The sequence below is a fragment of the Tupaia chinensis genome, unplaced genomic scaffold, assembly GCF_000334495.1.
Source record: "Tupaia chinensis unplaced genomic scaffold, TupChi_1.0 Scaffold147123_1, whole genome shotgun sequence".
NCBI classification, from domain to species: Eukaryota; Metazoa; Chordata; class Mammalia; order Scandentia; family Tupaiidae; genus Tupaia; species Tupaia belangeri.
The window spans coordinates 2,016,821-2,037,773 of record NW_006206975.1 but is presented as its reverse complement, the minus strand read 5'-3'; the positions used below and the strand labels follow the sequence as shown (position 1 = coordinate 2,037,773).

The 20,953-nt window shown below is 41.5% G+C and overlaps 1 protein-coding gene across 1 annotated transcript in view; it reads left to right on the top strand.

Annotated features, from left to right (window-relative positions):
- The window catches only part of PIK3R1 (phosphoinositide-3-kinase regulatory subunit 1), a 92,781-nt gene that overhangs the window by 8,392 nt on the left and 63,436 nt on the right, over positions 1–20,953 (top strand). Inside the window, 1 exon segment of the mRNA XM_006169527.3 lies at positions 2,061–2,778. Coding sequence (XP_006169589.1) covers positions 2,445–2,778 — 334 coding nt within the window. The 5' untranslated portion in view covers positions 2,061–2,444.

Sequence of the window (20,953 nt, the reverse complement as noted above, 5' to 3'; positions counted from 1 at the left end):
TTAACTGAAGCCTTTAGGTTGCTTTTGCTCTTTATAACAAAGATAACATTGAGAAGGGCAGTATACAGTGTCTGTGTGCCCGCAGTGTCTGTTCTAGCACCCGTCCGCTGATTTCCTCTCTAACTGACAGTCTGTTTAAAACCAATAAAAAAGCAAACCTTTTCCCCTCCACTCAGCTCTCCTTCTAACTTGCAGCAATGATCTCTGCTTTCTCTTGATTTCTTAACTCCTTAAAATCGAGTTGCTGTTGGGAACCAGCAGTTAGCGTAATGGCTATGTCTCTGGACTCCCACGTAGTCGACCGTGGTTCGTGTCTCGGACCTGGTGGCTTAAAACTCACGCCGGGCGCGTGTGCATGCGTGCCCAAGATCCTGAGAGGAGAATGGAGGAGAGGGGATTGTGGCGTGACCATCCCCCCTGGGGGGTGATTTCTTGCTTTCTGTCTCTATGTCTGTCTCTGTCTGTCTGGTGAGCGCACGCGCCCTACAGTGAAAATCTCTCCAAAAATAAAAAAGAAAAAAAAAAAAATCGAGTTGCTGTTCTTACTACCAGGCTGGAATCCACTTTCTCAGAATTCAGAGGTGATTCCAAGATGAGCAGAGCCCCTGTGATCTGACCTTGCTCACTGTCCTTTTTTTTTTTTTTTTTTTTTTTTTTTTTTTTAAGAGGTTTTTGCCTTAGGTCACGTGCCCTCACCAGAGAGAGAGAGATAATGAGAGGAAAGTGAGAAATCACCCCCAGGGGGGATGGCCAGGCCACAATCCCGTCTACTTTATTCTAGTCCTGTAGACTCACCCAGCATGATTTTCAAGCGATTGGGTCTGGGACCGGAGTCACAGTCTGCTTTGTGGGAGTCCTGTAAAGTAACTGCTACACCATCTGCTGGCCCCAGGGTTTCATTTTAGGGGTCACATTTTACTACTTACTGCTTACTTTTGGGACCTTGAATTCCCCTCCTCAGCTGACACTGAACCTCAACATTTGGTCCTTGGGTCATTTTAAAAATTTTTTAACCTCTTCATTTTTTTACCCTGTGTGCTCCTCCAGTCTCCTGAGCCTTGTCTTATTTGCAGCTGAACACCAAATTCTAGTATGTCCCTCTTCTCAATCACAGACCAGGTTTTTGATAGCCACTAGCTCACATGCACGTGGGTATCAGCATCCCCGTGAGTCTGTCAGGTCTCCCAGCTTCCCTTTGCCTGATACTGGTACAACATTCTTCTCATGTGTACAGGATCGGGAATCCTTTGCTCCTCTTTCTAGTCTCACATGTAAGCTCTGTCACATCCAACGTGTTTCCTCCCCGTCAAGCCTCTTCCTTCAGTCCCCCCCTTTCCACCCCTCTTCCTGCCTCCTTGGTTCGTGCCCTCGTGGCTGCTTGCCGGAGGGCTGCAGTGTACCTTTCTTAGCTTTCCCTCCTCACATCTGTCCTGTGCCAGTCCCTCCCACGTACTGTGGTTAGCCTGAGATTCCTCAAGTGCGGCTGCAGTCTTGCTCCCCTTTCTCCAAGCCCTGTCAGGGCTCCCCATTGTGAACTGCATTACTCCTGACTTGACACTGGCACATATCACACGTCCCCTGCCAGTCGTTCTAACCTACATCCCACTGACTCCTTGGCTTCAGTTGAATTGGACTGCCTGTTCTAGCTCTTCCCAGAACAGGACATTTGCTTCGTCACTTTGTACCAGGATCATGCCACACATTCCGTGCTGTCTTCAGACCCTTGCAGTTAGATGTGGTCTCTCCTTCATTTGAACCCTCGTGTTGCTGTCTGTCTGATGGCATTTACCTAGTGTTGTGGTTCCTTGTTTACTAGGCTTATCTCTGAGACGTTGCCACATGCCAACACTCCTCCTCCCGCCCCCACGCCCGCCCAGTGTTCTTAGAAGGCAGGGCCGTCTTACTAATCTTCGCCGTGTATACTGTGTCAGGCAACAGCACACTGGCCTGTGTGTGTCTGCCGGCCTGATTAAGTACTTGCTGAGTGGAAGTAGAAATTCAAATTCACACAGATGGCAAAGTGTGATGTTCATTCATAAGTCTTGTTTTTCTTTTGCTAGGTGAAGCTCGTGCGTGGAGTGCCACAGTACAATCAGACGGCAGATGGACAGTGTGACGAGAGCGTCAGAGAGGATCGGGCCTCGCTGTGAGAGTCGGCCTGGAGTCAGAGTGTTGACAAGTTGTTGAAAAGGAAGCCAGTGGGAGGACTGTGGCACACGGAGGAAGTACAGCCCTGTCTTCGTCTTGCCATTGATGGAGGACAGATGGACAGCCGGATGGCCAGTCACCTCTCCTCTTAAACCTTTGGAGAGTGGTCCTTTGTCCTCTGCTGGACACATATCAGGCATTTTAACACAGGCTCCAAATTCACTTTCCATAAATACATAAAATTAGACTGCAGTATACAACCAGACTCATCTGTTGCATGCAACAGGTTCTCAAACATGAGTGCCGAGGGCTACCAGTACCGAGCGCTGTACGACTATAAGAAGGAACGAGAGGAAGATATCGACTTGCACTTGGGTGACATTTTGACTGTGAATAAAGGATCTTTAGTAGCACATGGATTCAGTGATGGACAAGAAGCCAGACCTGAAGAAATCGGCTGGTTAAATGGCTATAATGAAACCACGGGGGAGAGGGGAGACTTTCCGGGAACTTATGTAGAATATATTGGAAGGAAAAAAATCTCACCCCCGACACCAAAGCCCCGGCCACCTCGACCCCTTCCTGTTGCACCAGGTTCTTCTAAAACTGAAACAGACAGTGAACAACAAGGTCAGTATTGATGAGCGATTGCTTAATGACACCTTTTTTGTTGCTTTCTAAAAGGACACGTCATAGGTTTGGGTTGGGCTGTTATGTCTGGGCAGAGGTCATTTTGGCAACGTTACCTGACTGGTATATAGTATGTAAAAGCTTGGCCAATCATTACACAGATAGAAATTTGAGGCAGGGAATTATTAAAAAATAGGGAGGTAGTATATGAGAACCTATTTCGTGTCTTTGAACAGTATTATTACAGTTGCCATTGGATTAAAAGTCTAGTGCTATTTTTCATTCCTGTAATCTGTATTATATATCTAAATCGTCATTGTGAGAAAATAAGGGGTAAGTCTAATATATAAGTATATCTAACGTTAATACGATCTGTATGGAAAATGTAGGCAGTAATAAAAGACCACAGAATGCAGCAGAGAAGAAACCATTGTTTTTATAACCTGGTATCTACCTCTTGGTTTCCTCTCCAGGAAGAGCTGAAGCTGAAACCCGATCCTATAGTTAATATCAAAGTAAACGGATTTCTCTCTCGTGGGCAGCACCATTTGTAGTATTAATGCTTATAGTCTGCTTGGCCTTCATGAGGGGGAGGAAGTCACCAAATACTCTCTTAAATAGAAACCACCTTCATTCATTCAAAAACCACTTACTGTTTATTGGAGCCAGTCCACACTTGAGCTTCATGGACAGCTATTCGCTTAAGGTCTTTATTCAGTTTCACACAGAGGCAAGACTTATGCTCAGCTTTCTCAGATACTGGTTTCCTTCTAAGTAAGTCTCAAGCTTTTTGTTTTTCTTGAGTGTCCCCTTTTTTTCCTCCTCAGAGACTAAGGGACATTTAAAGGTGCATTTAAAACCAGTGGTCTTACTTGCAATGCTGATCTAGCACGTAGACTCACCTATGGCCTTACAGACTATTTCTGGAAGAGAGTCCGATACTCCCATTGTACACATTATGTCTTGAGTGTTGGCTCATTCCAACACAAACGACTGAGATCATGAGAATAAAGAGGTAGAGTGCAAGGGTGAAGGGGCTGCCTTTCAGCATTGGGCAGTAATAGGACTGGGAAAATTATGTAAAAGTCTCAAAGGTTACTCAGGTATCTGGTCAGTCTCTTTTTATCCCCACCTGGCCTAAAAGAAGCCTTATTTTATAAATGTTTACCATCCTTCGTAATTTCAAATTGTATCTTTTACTGTATGGTTGAAAAGTGAAAGTTCACCTTTCTTTGCAAGGATATTAAAAATCCCTGACTCTGCGTGTGTATGTGTAATGGTGTCCACTGTTGCCTTTTCTTGTACAGTTTCACATAGCAGATCGACAATGTGTGCATAATGGTATTTCTTCATCAAATTAGATGTTTGTAATTTTGCTTTTTATTTCTTTAAATTGGAAACACTTCCTTAAGACAATTCAAAAGAAATAAATGATTTCACTTTTCCCAGAATACAAAGGGTTATAGATGCATTAAAAGATCTTGGGTGAATTAGAGACGATTGTCTAAAAGGCAGAACAGGGTAACTTGTCAAGATTAGTGACAAAAAGATTTTGTAAAAATAGTTTCCTCTACAAAATTGCATTTGATAACTGCAATCAGGTGTAAGTGTATTTGAATATAGTATACAGAAAAGCAAGTCTTTTTCTGAGAGGGAAAATGATTTTTCTCTTTTTTTAGGCCCTAAGTTATTTTATAATGCTTTCTTTCTCATGTAATGTGGTGACAATTGGGATTTTTAACAGCTTTTCTATTTTTCATTTTAATACATCAGAAGATAGAGAAATATGAAAATTTTTAGCAGAATTCAAGAAATAGACCCATGATAATGTGCATAAATGTATTAGAAAGAGAGAACCTGAATATAAATGAGAAATTAGGAATAACTGAAAGGTTGAAAAGGCAGTGTGTTGGGGGGGCGTCTGTGGGAAGTATAATACTAAACATTAGATTTTCTAGAAATATTAGTCTTGCATTCTCATTTAACTATCATTCCTATCAAGTGAGAATTCAATAGGTCCTATACATTGCCTGTTAAATTGATATGGAAAGAAGTCGTAAGGACATATTTTGTGTTGGAACCTGAGACTGGTTTCCTTTGCATATTTATTTGAAAAGCTTTTGCTGTGACAAATGGTATGAAGGCAAAAGAGGATAGTTCTCTCTTCTTACTATAATTGAATTTTTTAGCCCTTTTTTCCCTTTGACTCCTCCAACTGATTCAGCCTGTTTTTGTGTTTAGTTGTCTTCACTTCTTCTTAAAGGTACCTCTGAGGTCAAACAGCCACATGCCTTTCTCTTGTGGACCATTGGTGCACCCTGTTAGTGAGCAGCAGGATCAGTAGGGGGCGCTAGGACCTGCCTGCCTGCTGCTCACACTTGCTGTGTCCCGCAGAGCCTGACCACCTTCTCAGTTTTATAAGAAACATTGGTCATTTAGCTGAGGCCCAAAGCTGACTCTCTGAGAAGTTCCTTCTTCTATAGTAGAAGCTACTTTTATTCTCCTTGTGTAGTTGTGGAAATCTGTGAAGTTTAACTTTTGGTGGAGGCCGGGGAGTCAAAATCCGTTAGAAAAATCTGATCTACAGCTCCTCAGGAAAATACACTTTCTACTAGTACATTTTGCATATAGATTTTGTTTGTTTGTTTGTTTCTTTTTTCTTTTCTTTTTTTTTTTTTTTTTTTTTGGGAAGCCCTGGCCTATAGAGTGAATGGATTTGTTTATTGGTTTTTCTGGACTTAATTTCTTTCTGTAAGCATGACCTGAGTCCCTGTTTTGTACTTCAAAGCAGGTATAAAAGATGAACTTAAGACTTGGGCGAACCAGCATGCCCTCTGACACCCTGTCTGACCTGTCTCCCACCTCAGGGCTGTGCTTTGTCCCTTCTGCTTAGATGGCTCTTCCCCAAATATCCTCGTGGCTGACCCATTTGTTCAGATCTTTTCTTCTCATGGAGACTGGCTCTGTTCACCCTGTTTCAGGCTGCAACTTGCCCCTCTGCTTTTGCAAACCATTCATCACCCAACGAACTATGTGGTGTACTCATACTTCTGTTGTTCATTGTCTGTTTCCTCGGTTAGAGTGCAGGCTCTGTGAGGGCAGAGATCTTCGTGGCCCCTCATTATCACAGGTAGATACAACAGCCTATAGGTTTTGCATGTGAGTAAACACTTACTACTTTAGCTTACCGTTTATGAGTTTCACATCATGCACAGCTTTTGCAACTAGCCATGGGCTCTGTAGGTCAGGTGCAGGTTTACAAGGCACACGGCCCATCCTGCTTTTGGAGATCGCAGCCTATTGTTACTCACATCATTTACACCTGAAGCCCTGTGCAGTCTTGGTCTTAACCATTGCCCACCATGTCTCCAGAACTCTTTATTTTCTTTCTTTTTTCATTTTCTTTATTTTTATTTGATCAGAGAGGGACAGAGTGAGAGAGAAGGAAAGTGAGAAAGCAAGCCACCAGGTCTGAGACTTGAACTGTGGTTGGCTACGTGGGAATCCAGCACCCTTAATCACCGTGCCACCAGTGCTTAGAGCCAGGAGTTCTGTTGACGGGAATGTGGGTTAAGCTGATAGCGCCCAGTCAGTTAAGCTGTGAGTAGATACGTCATGATCAGTGAGCGTCCACAGGGCACAGATTGTGTGCTCTTTCTTTTATCTCCTTCCCTTTGCATGGGAAATAAAATGGCCAGTATGAGGATCATGTTTTATTTTGTCTCCCCACAATTCTAGAAAGCCCTGTTTTACCTTTTCTTGGGAGAACCTCTCTGTGTGTCATTCAGCCGAAGGGTGAGGTGGGTGTGCATGGTGGCTGTTCTATGCTCTTAGGAAAGATGTGTTGAGAGACACTGCTCCGGCTCTGGCTGTCGCAGACTGCTCAGATGCTGGCGTCCACTCCCCTTCCCACAACCTCATTCAGCTGAGGTCCCCTATTTCCTCCTGTGCATTAGAGATGGGAATTTAGGGATAGGATAATAAAGATATATTTCTGTCTTTCATAAGTAAGCTGTCTGGTGGGACTCTTTCTTGAGACAGTGATTTTAACACGGACTTTGAGATCGTTTAGTCAAAATCATGCTAATACATGGGGCCGGCAGGTGGCATGGTGGGTAAGGGCACTGGACTCCTACAGGACTGACTGCGGTTCAAGTCCTGGACCTGGCAGTTTGCTTTCTCACTTTCCCTCTTGCTCTCTGTCCTTCTCTGGTCAAATCGAAATAAATAAATAAAGATGAACAAAATAATTCTTTAAAGAAAAATCATGTTAATACAGAATATTTAGACTAGTGAGATTCTGTGACTGTGTCACATGTTGAGATCCGCGCACTTGCGAGGTGACTGTGGAGTTGGAGTTCAAACCGCTCTCCATCCACAACCCACACCCTCCATTCCCAGCTCTCTGCTTGGACCCTTCACAGCATGTCCCAGCTGGTTTCACAAAGACAACACCAAGTACACATTTGCCGTGGCCTAGTTTAAATTTTGCTCAACCTCCCTTCTAAACTGACGAAGAAAAAAGCTTGCAGTTGGTGTTGGTTTTCATGGTTTCCCGAGACATGTTATTTTTACATTTTTCACACTCAGCATTTGCGTGTCCCTGCACGGTTGTCACTCCCTGTCTAGGAATCAAGGCCATAATAAATCACATAAATTGACTACACTGTACAGAGGTCACAGGAAATAGTGACCTGATCCCAAATGACACACCTTTGCTGAGCCCATGGCCATAACCTATGGCTGTCTCCTTGAGGCAACTAAACGGTGCCTGTGCAAGTAATTTGCTTTGCTTCACAAATTCCTGTCTGTAGGAATGCTTTATTTCAGGGTATGCCTTCTCACAACTTTGCCCACCTTCTCGCCCGTGTAAGTGAGAGTGCTGTGCCGTGGGAGGCTCGTCTTGTTACGCCCCCGAGAGATAGGGAGAGTATCCACGTTAGCTGCCGACTGCCCATCCTGCTTCCACTGACCTCTCTGCTCTTGTAAAAAAAGCCAAGCCTGTGTTCTAGTCTTTCTGTTGCTATAACAGAATACCACAGCCTGGGTAATTTATAGAGAATAGAAGTTTATTTGGCTCACAGCTCTGGAGTCTGGGACGTTCAAGGACATGGCATCTGTTCAGGGCCCTCTGGCTGCATTGTAACATGGTGGAGGGCATCACTTGGTGAGGGTGTGAAGGACTGGGAGAAAAGAGAACCAAACTCCATAACAAACCCACTTTTATGATCATGCTGTTAATCCATTCATGAGGGCAGAGCCATCATGGCTTAATCACCTCTTAAAGTTCCCACCTCTCAATTTAAATTCAACAGGAGGGCTTATGGAGAACATTCAAACTGTAGTAGCCAGTTACAGGATCTTGGAAGATAAAGGCCTTTGAGTCTTATCTCTAGCTTCTGACCAATTAGAAAAGTACATCAGACCACCATAGAGGTTTTTACCTAGGCATAAAAATGTGTTTCCCCTCTATGTATTATTTGTAAATGAAATATACAAAGACTATGTCAGTATAGTTGATTAAAAAGTAGGTGTGGAAAAAACAAATGTGATTATTTTTTATTAAAACTAGATGAGTCCAGGGCCAGCAGGTGGCATGGTGGTTAAGGGGCTGGGTTCCCACATGGCTGACTGAATTTTGAGGCCTAGACCCTGCAGTTTGAAAATCATGCTGGGCATGTCTGTGTGCGTGCATGCGTGCCCGCGTGCCCCAAAATCCCTAGAGGAGAACAGAGAAGGGATTGTGGCATGGTTGTCTCCTGACAGGATGATTTCTCACTTTCCTTCTCTTTTTGGTGAGTTCATGAGCCCAATGGCAAAAACCTGAAAAAAAAAAAAAAAATCAGATAAGTCTAGCCATTTCTCTTTTTGATCACAGAATATATTGAATATTACTCACATGTTACACATTATAACACAGTTCTCTCACACAAGTGTTTATTTTCTTGTTGCTAAATTCTTTATTTGTTAAAATAATTTTCCTGTTTATTTTAAATTTGGTTATTTTATTTCCCCAGAAATGTGTGAGAGGAAGGAAAGTAACCCTAACTAACAGTTTGCTTACCCACTGATACTGGAAAAGGGAATCCACAAGAAGAGAAAGGATTCTCACCTTTACTGCTGTGTAGCAGTGAGTCCCTGAGCTGGCTTGGTCACCTTAGTAATTTATGAGTACACCCTGAAGGTCAGTGGCTCCGAAGTCTGCCCTGGGAATTCCCAGAGAGGAGAGAAGGCATACCGTCATCCTTGCCCAAGTCTATTATTTGAAGGGAGGACTTGATACTCTCTTTTCTGGAGCTGTGGTGATGGTAACATTCAGAATTGCAGAGGTAAGGCATTACTAGAGGAAAAGCTTTCTGCCAGGTTACCATGACGTCTGTCCTTTACAGTCATGGAGTGGTAAGCAAATTATATGTTTTCGTATGTTCAATATTTGCTTAGGGGACCGGCAGTTGGCATAATGGCTATGTCGTTGGACTCCCATGTAGTTGACCACAGTTCAAGTCCCGGATCCGGTGGCTTAAACTCACGCCTGGCATGTGTGCGTGAGTGCCCAAGATCCTGAGAGGAGAATGGAGGAGAAGGAATTGCAGCGTGGCCATCTCCCCTGGGTGTTGATTTCTCACTTTATGTCTCTCTGTCGTTCTCTGTCTTTCTGGCGAGCGCACGTGCCCTATGCCAAAACCTCTCAAAAAAATTTCTTTTTCTTTAGATACTTCCATCAAGGCTTCAGGCTTTTAGACAGTTTCTGCATTCCCCCTCCCCCCCCCCAGATAGGTTTCCCTTCCCCCCCCCCCCCCCCCCCAGATAGGTAATAGATCCTCTGTTCATCTCTGTATAGCTGAAATACATGTAGATTTACACCTCTGATCCAAACTGAAGTTATTTAAATGATGGGAGCTGCGCTTTTTTTTTTTTTTTTTTTAACTAGGGAACTGAGTTAATATTGATGTCTTAAAATTTTTGGGTCCTAAAACTAGAACTCTGTAGTCCAAAAGTGGTTCTTTTGTTTTGTTTTGTTTTTGTTTTTTGTTTTTTGGTTTTTTTTGGAGAAGTTTTCACTATAGCGTGCGCTCACCAGACAGACAGAGACATAGAGACAGAAAGCGAGAAATCACCCCCCAGGGGGGATGGTCACGCCGCAATCCCTTCTCCTCCATTCTCCTCTCGGGATTTGGGCACGCATGCACACGCATGCCCACGCGCCTGGCGTGAGATTTAAGCCACCGGGTCCGAGACGCGAACCGCGGTCGACTACGTGGGAGTCCAGCGACATAGTCATTACGCTAACTGCTGGTTCCCAAAAGTGGTTCTTTTTTTAAGCATAGTTGTCAATAGATTATCTGGTAAGTTTGATGTCAGTCTTTTCTGGCTTCTAGGTGAATGTATGTTTAAAACAGAAGGAATTCTGATTTGTAAACATTTCTTCAGTAAGTCTGAGTTTTTGGCCAGGAGCTGTTTGTCGTGTTTATTTATTTATTGATCTGTCTCTATAGTCACAGTTGGTAGCATGTATTATGCAATGCCCATACATTATTCTGTCCTGTCACAGTTTGATACATATTCAAATCTGACTGTGAATTTATTATATGTGTATTATAGGAGACTATAATTTGATGATCAAACCTGATATCCAGGATGGTAAGGAATATAGGTATAAGTGAAATACAGGTTTCTATGATATGTTATTTGAGTCAGAAATTCCACTATCCTTTGCTTTCTAAAAATTCCTTAACCCGTCTAATCCCAGTGTTCTTTAATTGTAAAATGAAAATTTAGATGCTGCCTTGTCTAAGCTTTAGCTATGTTTTTGTTTTAATCTCTTAATTCCTAGTGATAAGAATAAAATCCAGAAGTTTAAGTTGCCTCCAGTTATGTTTCCCCTATAATGCAACCCAGGTGCCCTGTATAAGGGAATAAAAGAATGTAGTGAGAAGATTTATATAGAGAAATAAGCTAGAATGGTTGAGGGAAGATGTGCCCAAATGTCTCTTGCAAGATCTAATTGGAGGCTGATCTGGGACATTATACATGATTATTGCTAATGAAAGTGCCCAACTGTTACCACGTTTTTGGAAAACTACATGGTGTATGATTTTTTTTTTAAATTTTATTTATTCATTCTTTTTTTTTTTTTTTTTTAAATTTGACTAGAAAGAGATATACAGAGAGAGAGGGAGGGAGAGAGGAAGAGGGAAAGCGAGAAAGCAAACCACCAGGTTTGGGCCTCAAACCATGGCTGGCCATGTGGGAGTGCCCAGAGCCTTAACCACCACGCTACCTGCTGGTCCCCCATGGTGTATGTTTTTAAGATCTATTTGGGGCTGGTCCCATAGCCTCGTGGTTAAGGGAGGAAGATTTTACATGGCCACTGCATTTAAATCCCAAACCCAGCAACTTTAGAAACACCCCAGACCCATGTGAATGCATGCCCCAAATCCCAACAGGATGGAGAAATGAAGAGAAGGGATTGCAGCGTGACTGCCCACTGGGGCTGCTGTCTCTGTCTGTCTGGCAAGGCATACACCTTCTGGCAATTAAGAACAAAGATATAGTTCATCATTGGGAAAATTTATGCCCTACCCATTGGTGGACACTCAGCCATCACTGACATCTAAGTTGGTTTGAGGCCCTTGAAGTTTCATGTGTTGCAATGCATGAGTGAATTAAGATATTCGTGGGATTCCTTTGTAGTACTGGATCTGTGTAGCACCACAAAATGTGTTGGCATGGTGTTGCTCATGGTTTCTAGGGATTGGTTAATAGGTTTTTGTTAAATTATCCAAGATAAGTAGAGGGTGCTCGTGATTCCATTTGCTTATTCAGACTTCTTTGAATCTACCTAAGAGGTAACAGCATAGGCAGGAGGCAAGGCTGTGCAGTAGTGGGCTGTCTGTGGTGCTCACACCCAGCTTCCAAGATCCTCCTGAAGAGGGCAGATGACCTACGACATGCCCTCGGACTCAGTATATAGGATCAGTGCCACAGCAAGAAAAATTGGCATACATTCCAACCTGGTGTTTGGTAAAATACAGTTTTAGACTTATTTAGGGTATTCATAAGATACTAATTTTTATGACAGTACTATTATAAGATATTAATTTTTAACTTGTGAATCTGCATTAAACCCTGTCGGATTTCTTTGTTCAGGGTTTTTATTTATTTATATACGTTTATGTTTATTCATTTATTTCTTCCATGAGAGAGACAGAGAGAGAGAGGGAAAGAAACAGAGGCAGGCATCCTGTGGCCGTGCTGAGATCCATCCCCAGCCTCAGCCAGTCTGGATGTGAGCGTGCACAGGGAGGCCCCAGGATTCAAACCTGGCACCTTCCCCCGCGGGATCGGTGTTGGAAAGTTTTGTGCTATGACTGCACCACATCTGGCTCCCTATCAATGAACAATTCATTTGAAGTATGTCTTTCTATCCATATGTTCTGACCATAGGAACATCGTTGAATACTTGTGCCATTATTAATTTATAATGTTAAAGTATTTTACTACATTGCCAACTTAAGTCTTACCATATTCTTTCAGATAGCAACAAGTAAATTTTTCATTTTTAAATGAGAGGTTAGAGCCATTTGATTTTATTGCTAAGTAGTATTGACTATCTGAGTAGCAAGGATTGAGATATAATGGATTTGGTTAGACTATATCAAAGCATATTTTATAGTTATCGTCCCACACTTGCATGAACCTGTTAAACATTAAAACTTTTTTTTTCTTCAAAACGAACCTTAAAAAATTGCAGACATACTATTTGGCAAGAGATCTGCAAAGTATGTTAGAGACGTTTTTCATCTGACCCTCATAACCACCTTGTAAAGATGGCATAACCATTTTCAAGATTAAGAAGCTGAAGTTTATGTGACTATGTGAATGTTTTAAGAGAAAGGGGACTCTGTAGTGACGAAGTAATCACTGGGTTCCAGAGTACCCTGGTCAGGGCAGACAGTCATAGGGATCTTATTCTTAAGTGATCCTTTACAAAGTTAGAAGTCACAGAATTCTGCTTTTTGGGTGATCTTCAACTGGGTCTGTTTTATCTGTTAAGTTCCATTAGCTATTACATTCATGCCACTACAAAAAAAAAAAAATCCCTTCACTTTACATAAAATATGACTTAAAGTTTCTTATGTTTGGTAATGTATTGAAGGCTTGAATTACAAGAGTCTGATAAGACCATGAAACCAAGTGATAGTTTTGGGTATATGTGTGTATGTGTAGTTTTCCTCAGGAAGAAATAAACTTTGATCAGTTAGCTCTAAAGCTGTGCACCATTGATAAGAGATTTACCTTCTATTTATGTTCTTTTTGCAGAAGTTAAATGTCTGCTTCTGATCTTTCCTTGAGTTTAAGTTTTCTTATTTCTGACTCTTAATTATATCATTTTAATTAAAATGGAGCACAGGCTGGTTATTACCTGCTCAGAAGGCAAAACTCTGAGGATATCTAGCATAAGAATTGTGTGTTTTGGTATTGTGGGTAGCGGCTGCTCCAAATTTATAAGCACAACAAATTTCACATTGACACAAATGAATCTGGTCTTGTACCTGAATTATGTCAAGGTTAGCAGTGAATGCTATTCTCAAAGACTGAATAAATTACCAAATTCTTTGGAATGTCAGCTCTTATTTTTCTGGAAAGTTGGCCACTGCCAAGTTTGTAACATAAACATTGTGTTTCTGCTAGCTGAATTCCAAGGGCAGAAGGGTGGATAAGGGCACATGAAAGACACAGGTCAATTTTATTTCTAGGTGTTTAAAAGAACAATGGGGGGACCACCAGATGGCATAATGGCTATGTTGCTGGAGTCCCACAGAGTTGACCACAGCTCAAGTCCTGGACCCTGTGGCTTAAACTATGCTGGTGCATGTGCATGTGTGCCCAAAATCCTGAGAGGAGAATGGAGGAGAAGGAATTGCAGTGTGGCCATCCCCGCTGTGTGTCGGGGGGGTGATTTCTCTTTCTCTCTCTGTCTCTTGTCTCTCCAACGAGCACACCTGCCCTATAGCAAAAATCTCTCTCTCAAAAAAAAAAAAAAAAAAAAAATTTTCCCCCCCCCCCAAAACAAAAAAACCCCCCCCAAAAAAAAAAAAAAAAAAAAAAAGGACAATGGGACATTTCACAGCAATCATTCTCAAAGGCAATGAAGTGCCAGTGCAACTTCTTGGATGCGTTTATTTATTTATTTTTAAATAATTATTTATTTTATATTATTTATTAATTAATATTTTAAAAATTTGACCAGAGAGAGAGAAGGGGAAAGTGAAAAAGCAAGCCACCAGGTCTGGGACTTGAACCGTGGTCGGTCATGTGGAAGCTCAGCACCTTAAACCACCATGCCACCTACTGACCCTACTTTTATTTTTTACTTATTTTTTTTCAGTTGTAAAAGAAACTTATTTAAAAGTTTTCTGAGTTAAAAAGGTTTCTGACTGGTAGTTCTGACAGCCCCATGGGAGTCCCTAAGAGAGCCTTTCTCACTGTAGTCTCTGAGAAGATAGAAAAGGACAGACACATAAAAACAAACTAGTATTAGCAGGGAGAAATAGCTTCCATAAATTCAGTGGAACCAGATTTAAGCACACAAAAGAATAAGTCTGACCACCTGAAAATAACTAGGCAGACATGGCCTCCCTAACTGCTATAATTTAGAAAGCACCCAGGTAACTGTCTCCAGAATGCTCTTCTCCTTCTCTTTCTTATCTCTCCAACAGTGCTTTTCTATTCAGTGTGAGGTCACATCTCAGGAAACAACCAGGCATGGCCTGCTTAGCAGACTGAGGCCACACGGGAGGCCTGGATTCAGTTTTTGGCTCACCCTACACAGCCAGCAGCTGTGACATGTGCCTGAGGTCCCACCTATACAGAAACTGAGGCAGGAGATTGTGAACTCATGCCAGTGTGGTGGTATGCACCTGTGGTCCCAGCCTCTTGAGAAGACTGCCACATAGTGAGACCCTGTTTTTAAAAATAAGAAACAGAGGACCAGCAGGTAATGTGGTGGTTAAGGACCACAGTTCAAGTCTTGGACCTGGTGGCTTGCACACTCTCTCTCTCTCTCTCTCTCTCTCTCTGGTCAAATTAAAACTAAATGAATGAATAATAAAATAATTCTTAACAAAACAAAACATAAACCACATACACAGATACACACACGTAGAAGGAGAAAATAACCAGGCAGAGGTAGGAGGGTGGATGAGAGGCTATTTCTGCAATATCCTGAGAATCTCACTCCATGAAAGTTAGTGTTGCGGGGAATTCAGAAGACCTGTGTTTATTGAGGGTTTGAGTATTATTAGGTTTCTCCATCATCAGTACGTCAGAAAGCCAGGAAATGAGGGCTGGAATTTTTTTTCTCACGCCAGCAAAACTACATTGAAACAAAAACTACTCTGAGGATTAGCCTGGGAACTATTCATCTCAACCTGCTAACTAACTTTAGCTCTGAAACCAACACAGGCACTGAAGTGGATCAGAGCAAACACCTTCTTAGAGCAAACACTAGGTCTGAGTAGATCACTCTTGTTTAGTGAAAAACAGGCAAAACCTAATTAAGCCTATTGAGAATGTTGCTCCATAAAAGGAAGGGAAATGAAAATGAAAAGCAACTTTTAAATCCTCCCATGTGAAACAGGTTACTTATCCCTTATTCAAATAAGTATACCAGAAGCAGTCCTTATTTCAGACTTCTTTGCACTTGTAAAGATGCGTATTGAAGTTTGAAAATGGAAGTAGACCTCCAAAAATGATTTATTATCTTAAAATGACCTGGCCCTCCTGAAAGAGGCAGAAAGCAGTGAGATGAGTATGAACTTGAAAAACAATAGGATGAGATAAAATGAGGGTGAAACAATAAGAAAAGATTAAAGAAATTAAAAATATAATAGCACATTTTAAAATCCATCGTAGAGACAGTAAAACGCAGAATTGACATAACTGAAAGCTCTTCCATAATCCAAAGAGAGACTAAAAATGAGAGAAAAGATGGAAGAACTAACAGAATCTTAAGTGTTAGCAATGCAGGAAATCATATCAAGTATAATAGAACAGCACAATTAAAACAAGCTTTCATACATGTGCACAGATTTGAATGTGTTCTTCATGGTGAAATCAATGAATGACCACCTTACATATGTTTTAGTATTTTTCTTAAATTGTTAGAATAATATTAAAGTGCTTTTCCAAATTACCTAGCAAGATATTTGCTACCAAGGAACAAAATCGTTTTTCTTCTCCTTTATAGCAGTAAATGCAAAATGATAGCAGGTTGATTTCAATAGGGTTTTGAGTAGAAAAGAGGGTGATTAAGAACTTAATGAGCTTTCTGTTTTAAAAGTTTTTTTTAAGTTTTGCTATAGGTCGTATGTGGAGAGAGGCAGAGAGAGAGAGAGAGAGAGAGAGGAAAAGCGAGAAGTCACCCTTCTGGAGTGATGGTCATGCCACAATCCCTTCTCCATTTTCCTCTTGGGATTTTTGGGCACGTGCGCGCATGCATTTGACATGAGTTTTAAGCTATGGGGTCTGGGACTCAAGCTGTGCAGTCAGTCATGTGGGATCCTGCTGCCTTCTGCACCACCTGCTGGCCCCGTGCTCAGCCTTCTTTTATTTTCTGTGGAAAGGCAGTTGGGAGACCTTCTCTGTTAAGAGCTCAGAAAAGACATACAGACTAGAGCATTCCTAATTCAATGAACTGGAATCCCAAATGCTCCAAATTATGCAACTTTTTGAGCACCCACATGATGCCACAAGCAGAAAATTTTATACCTGATCTCATGTGACAGATCACAGTCAAAATACTGCAGTACAGACTTAGGTCCCATACGTAAGACATCTCATTATGTTTATGGAAATATTTCAAAATCAGAGAAGTCTGAAATCCAAAATACTTCTAGTCTCAAGCATTTTGAATAAGGAATAATCAACCTTCATCACATGAGAAGATTTGACATTTGTCTTTTCATTCTCAAGATTTATAATTAGAGGGACCAGCCGTTGGCATAATGGCTATGTCACCGGGCTCCCATGTAGTCGACCGCAGTTCGAGTCTCAGACCTGGTGGCTTAAACTCACACCGGGCGCATATGCGTGCATGCCCAAGATCACGAGAGGAGAAGGGATTATGGTGTGACCATCCCCCCGGGGGGGTGATTTCTCATTCTCTGTCTCTCTGTCTTTCTCTGTCTTTCTGGCGAGCGCACACTCCCTATAGCAAAAACCTCTCCAAAAAAAGAAAAAAAAAGATTTATAATTAAAAAGGACAGGTTAAAAATATGAATTCATTTTGCCTAACATGAAGAGTAACTCCAGAATGAAACCATAAAATATATGTTTTCCAAATACCTAGAACTACAATACATATTCGGAAAGATGAACAACAAAGAAAGTAGAAAATTATGATTGATAAGGAAGTGCCTACTAAATATGAAAGCTTTAAAGAATACTTGTATAAATATACATATGTGTGTATATATAAAAACACATGTATATTTATACATATATAGAGATACCTAGTTTATACCTACATTTGTATGTTCACACATGTCAAGTGCTGTGCTAACATTTCACTACAGTAACTTGTTGCTCTTCATAAGAACTCTATGAAATGGGCCTCATTATTGTAAAGATAAAGACATTAGAGCTTTGTAAAAATGAAGAAATTTAAACTTTTTAAAAAAGAATTATTTAAATTTATTTATTATTATTATTAATATTTTTAAATTTGCTGTGTGGTATGTGTGCTCACCAGAGAGAGAGAAAGAGGGCAAGTGAGAAAGCAAGCCACCAGGTCTGAGACATAAACCGTGGTCGGCCATTTGGGAGTCCAGCACCTCAACCACCACTCCACCTCCTGGCCCAAGAAATTTAAACTTTAAATTATGGCCTAAGGTCTTACCAGTTAGTAGTGAAGGAGGTGTGATTTGATCCCAAATAGTCCTTCCTACCATCAATCCAATGCCCTTTTAAAGAACCATCTTAATAGACAAGTACCCCTAAAAGGGTCTCATACACTGCAGCTTCCACCTCGCAGCCTTGCAGCCAGGATCATGGGTGCACCCAGCGTGTTCAGACTGACCCCAGGTCCAAAGCTGGGGCCTTCCCACATCGTTTCAGTATCATGCCCACTGTGTACACTTATGCTGTGCCAACCCGGTGCTCAAGCAGCTGTGCCATACTGCGAAAGGGCCAGTGGTGGCCCGGTTCAGTAGGACTACATAATGCAGCTCACTTCTGATCGGCCAAGAGGCACCCCGGAGACAGTGGCTGGTGACCCCCTGGCTTGCCAGTGGCCTACAATGTGGGTTGATCTGACAACAAACTAAACGAGCAGATTTTTCCTCTCAGGAAATAGACCTCAGAAAAACTAGAAAATGAAGCAGATGTGTGAGTTCCTCTTCCTCACAGCAAAAGGAGCTCAGAACAACAGGCTGAGAAGAGGTGATTAGTTTTAAAAAGGCATGAGTCCTGTGTGTCTAAGTGGTTAAAATATTAGCCTTCAAGATGTGTAATATAAATTTATAAAATGTTACAACATTTATATGTAACATTTCCATGACATTTATATAGAAATGTTTATATGTAACAAATTGATGGTTAGTTAAATATTATATATCATGTATTTATACATTTACATGAAATGCAACATGTATCTGATAGTATAGTACATAACAGAAAAGTAATTGTGTACATTATGCAAATACGTCTTTATCACAGAGTTTGCACTCACTACAAGCAGCTTTTATTAAAAGTTCGAAAGCTGGGCCAACCCATGGCATGGATCCAACATGTCTGACAGTAACATTTGAGTCTTGGACCTGGATGTTTGAGGGACGTGTGGGGTGTGTCCATGTGTGCCCAAAATCCCACGAGAAGAATAGAGAAAGGATTGTGGCATGTCCATCCCCCTCTGGTGGGTGATTTCTCACTCTCATTCTTTCTTTCTCTCTTTGTCTCTTGTCTCTGAAGAGCAAATGGCTCTACGGGAAATTTTAAAAAAGAAAACTCTCTATGGCAAATTTACAAAAAGGGAAAAAGATTGAAAGCGGACTCTCCCTTGCTGCTCTAGTAGCTTTTATTGTTTGCAGTTGCATGTATAGTTATATTGTAACTGTCACTTGTGGTCTAATCTTCCCCTTAAGGGAAACTTGAGAAACCGGGTAAGCTTTTACATTTAGAGGAAGTTTAAACATATTGGAGCATAAAATTCACAGTTGTTTAGCTGAAACTTCAGTTCTTGTCAGGCTACAACCATCCAGCTCTTCTGTGATTGGAATCATGTAACTTTGGCGCTCGTTAAGGAAAAGTTTCACAAGATGCAAAAAAATGTTTACTATTTTCTTTGCCAGGATCCTGAGTTGGCATGGCAGACTTTGAGATCTCTGCCTATCACAGTGTGGGGTCAAATAAGTGACTTGTCATCAGTTAACTCTTCTGTTCCCTTCCCTGCATTTGGTGAATTCTAACCTCGTTGTTACATCCCTCTAATATTTTCAGTAATTCCTATTCTTTAATTATCAGATTAATAATATTTTCCCTCAGCCCCTTTCTCCTTCCCTGGGTTTCTGGGTAGTCTAGCTGTGAGATTTGTTGCCTTTCAAAACTCTAGAAGAGAAGGATGGGGACAGTTTCATTGCAGTCTTTTTCCAAAATACAAAACCCTTGTCCCTCCTCACCTCTCAGGAAACCCTGATCCTTCTATTTTCCAGCGTCCATTTAAAATAGAGCCAAGGGTATTGCTTAGATAATGGTAGGACTTTTGTTGCCATGGAACCTTAAGGGACCACCTTTGACCAGTGCCAAATCTTACATTTAATTTGCATTTTGGAATATTTAAAACTTTATATCCTAGCAAATATAGTTAGAAATCTGTGAGTAGTATTGTCTCACATTTATAATATAATTTCCTAAGAGAAGGAAATTGAGAAGGTGGGGGTTAATGGTTACAGTTACTACAGTCTCTTAAAATGAGGGGGGAAAATCCTTTGTATATAGAAGTTGAGAAGAGGAGAGTTGATATTTAATGATTTTTGTGAGGACATGGCAGGTAACATCACTTTGTTACCTTCTACACTTTTAGGGGCATGTAGTTGACTAATTCTATGAGGTTTTGATTTGCTTAAAAGGTTGTGTTACTGTTTTTAGTTTGTCGTTAGCAGTTTTTTTACACTATTGTTTTTAGGTCATTGCTTGTAGATGCTCCCATTTCCTTTTCTTAAATATATGTACATAAAATGTTTTGCCTTTGAATTGAAAAATTTGAAATTCCTGCAACATGACTCTTTACTCATACATTTGCAGGCATGCACCAAGTACTTACTTTGCACCAGGCACCAGGCCGAGGGCTTTACCTTTCCTTATCTCACTCCTATTTACAGGTTGAAACTTAGAGAAAGAAACTTGCCCAGAGTCAGACGCTAGTAGGTGTCAGAGGGCTCTGCAGGCTCTCTCTCACTTCAGGAAGTATGCGTTCCCACACCAGGCTGTACCACTCTCAAAGCGGAGTGCCCAGGGAAAGCTCTCCTGGCTCTGCTAACTAAGCAGGAGGAAGTAGCAGCCTGTAAATGTAGACTTCTAAGTATAATTCCACATTTCTTTAGTCTTTGCTCGTGTACCTGTTACCCTCAAAAAATTTTCCCCCCAGTGCTAGGGGGCACCCGATAGAGACAGAAAGAGAATCAAAAAAAGAGAACTCCATAAAAGATCCCGATAAGGGATTATGTCACAATCCCTTCTCCATTTCTCCCTCCTTTTGGGATTTTTGGGCATGCTCAGGGCATGCCACCAAGCCACCAAGTCCAGGACTCAACCATGTGGTCAGTCATGTGGGATCCAGCTGCCTTAACCACCATGCCACTGGCTCACCTTCCTCAAACTAATTGAGCAATTTTATAGACAGATGGGACAGGCTCTGTGACATGGCAGTAACAACACTGCTCAAGAGAAGCTGGCTCCCACCTGGCGACCAGTTTGAATCCCCAGCCTGGTCAGCCTGAAACACACCAGGCACATAATGTGAGTGCCCTTGATCCCACAGGCTGGAGAATGGGGGGGAAGGGGATTTAGCATGAGCCGCTCCTGTGGACAGTACTCGCCTCTCTGTCACCTTCACATGCTTGTGCTTGAAAAGGAAAATAACAAAACTTAAAAATTTTACAGATACTAAAAAATA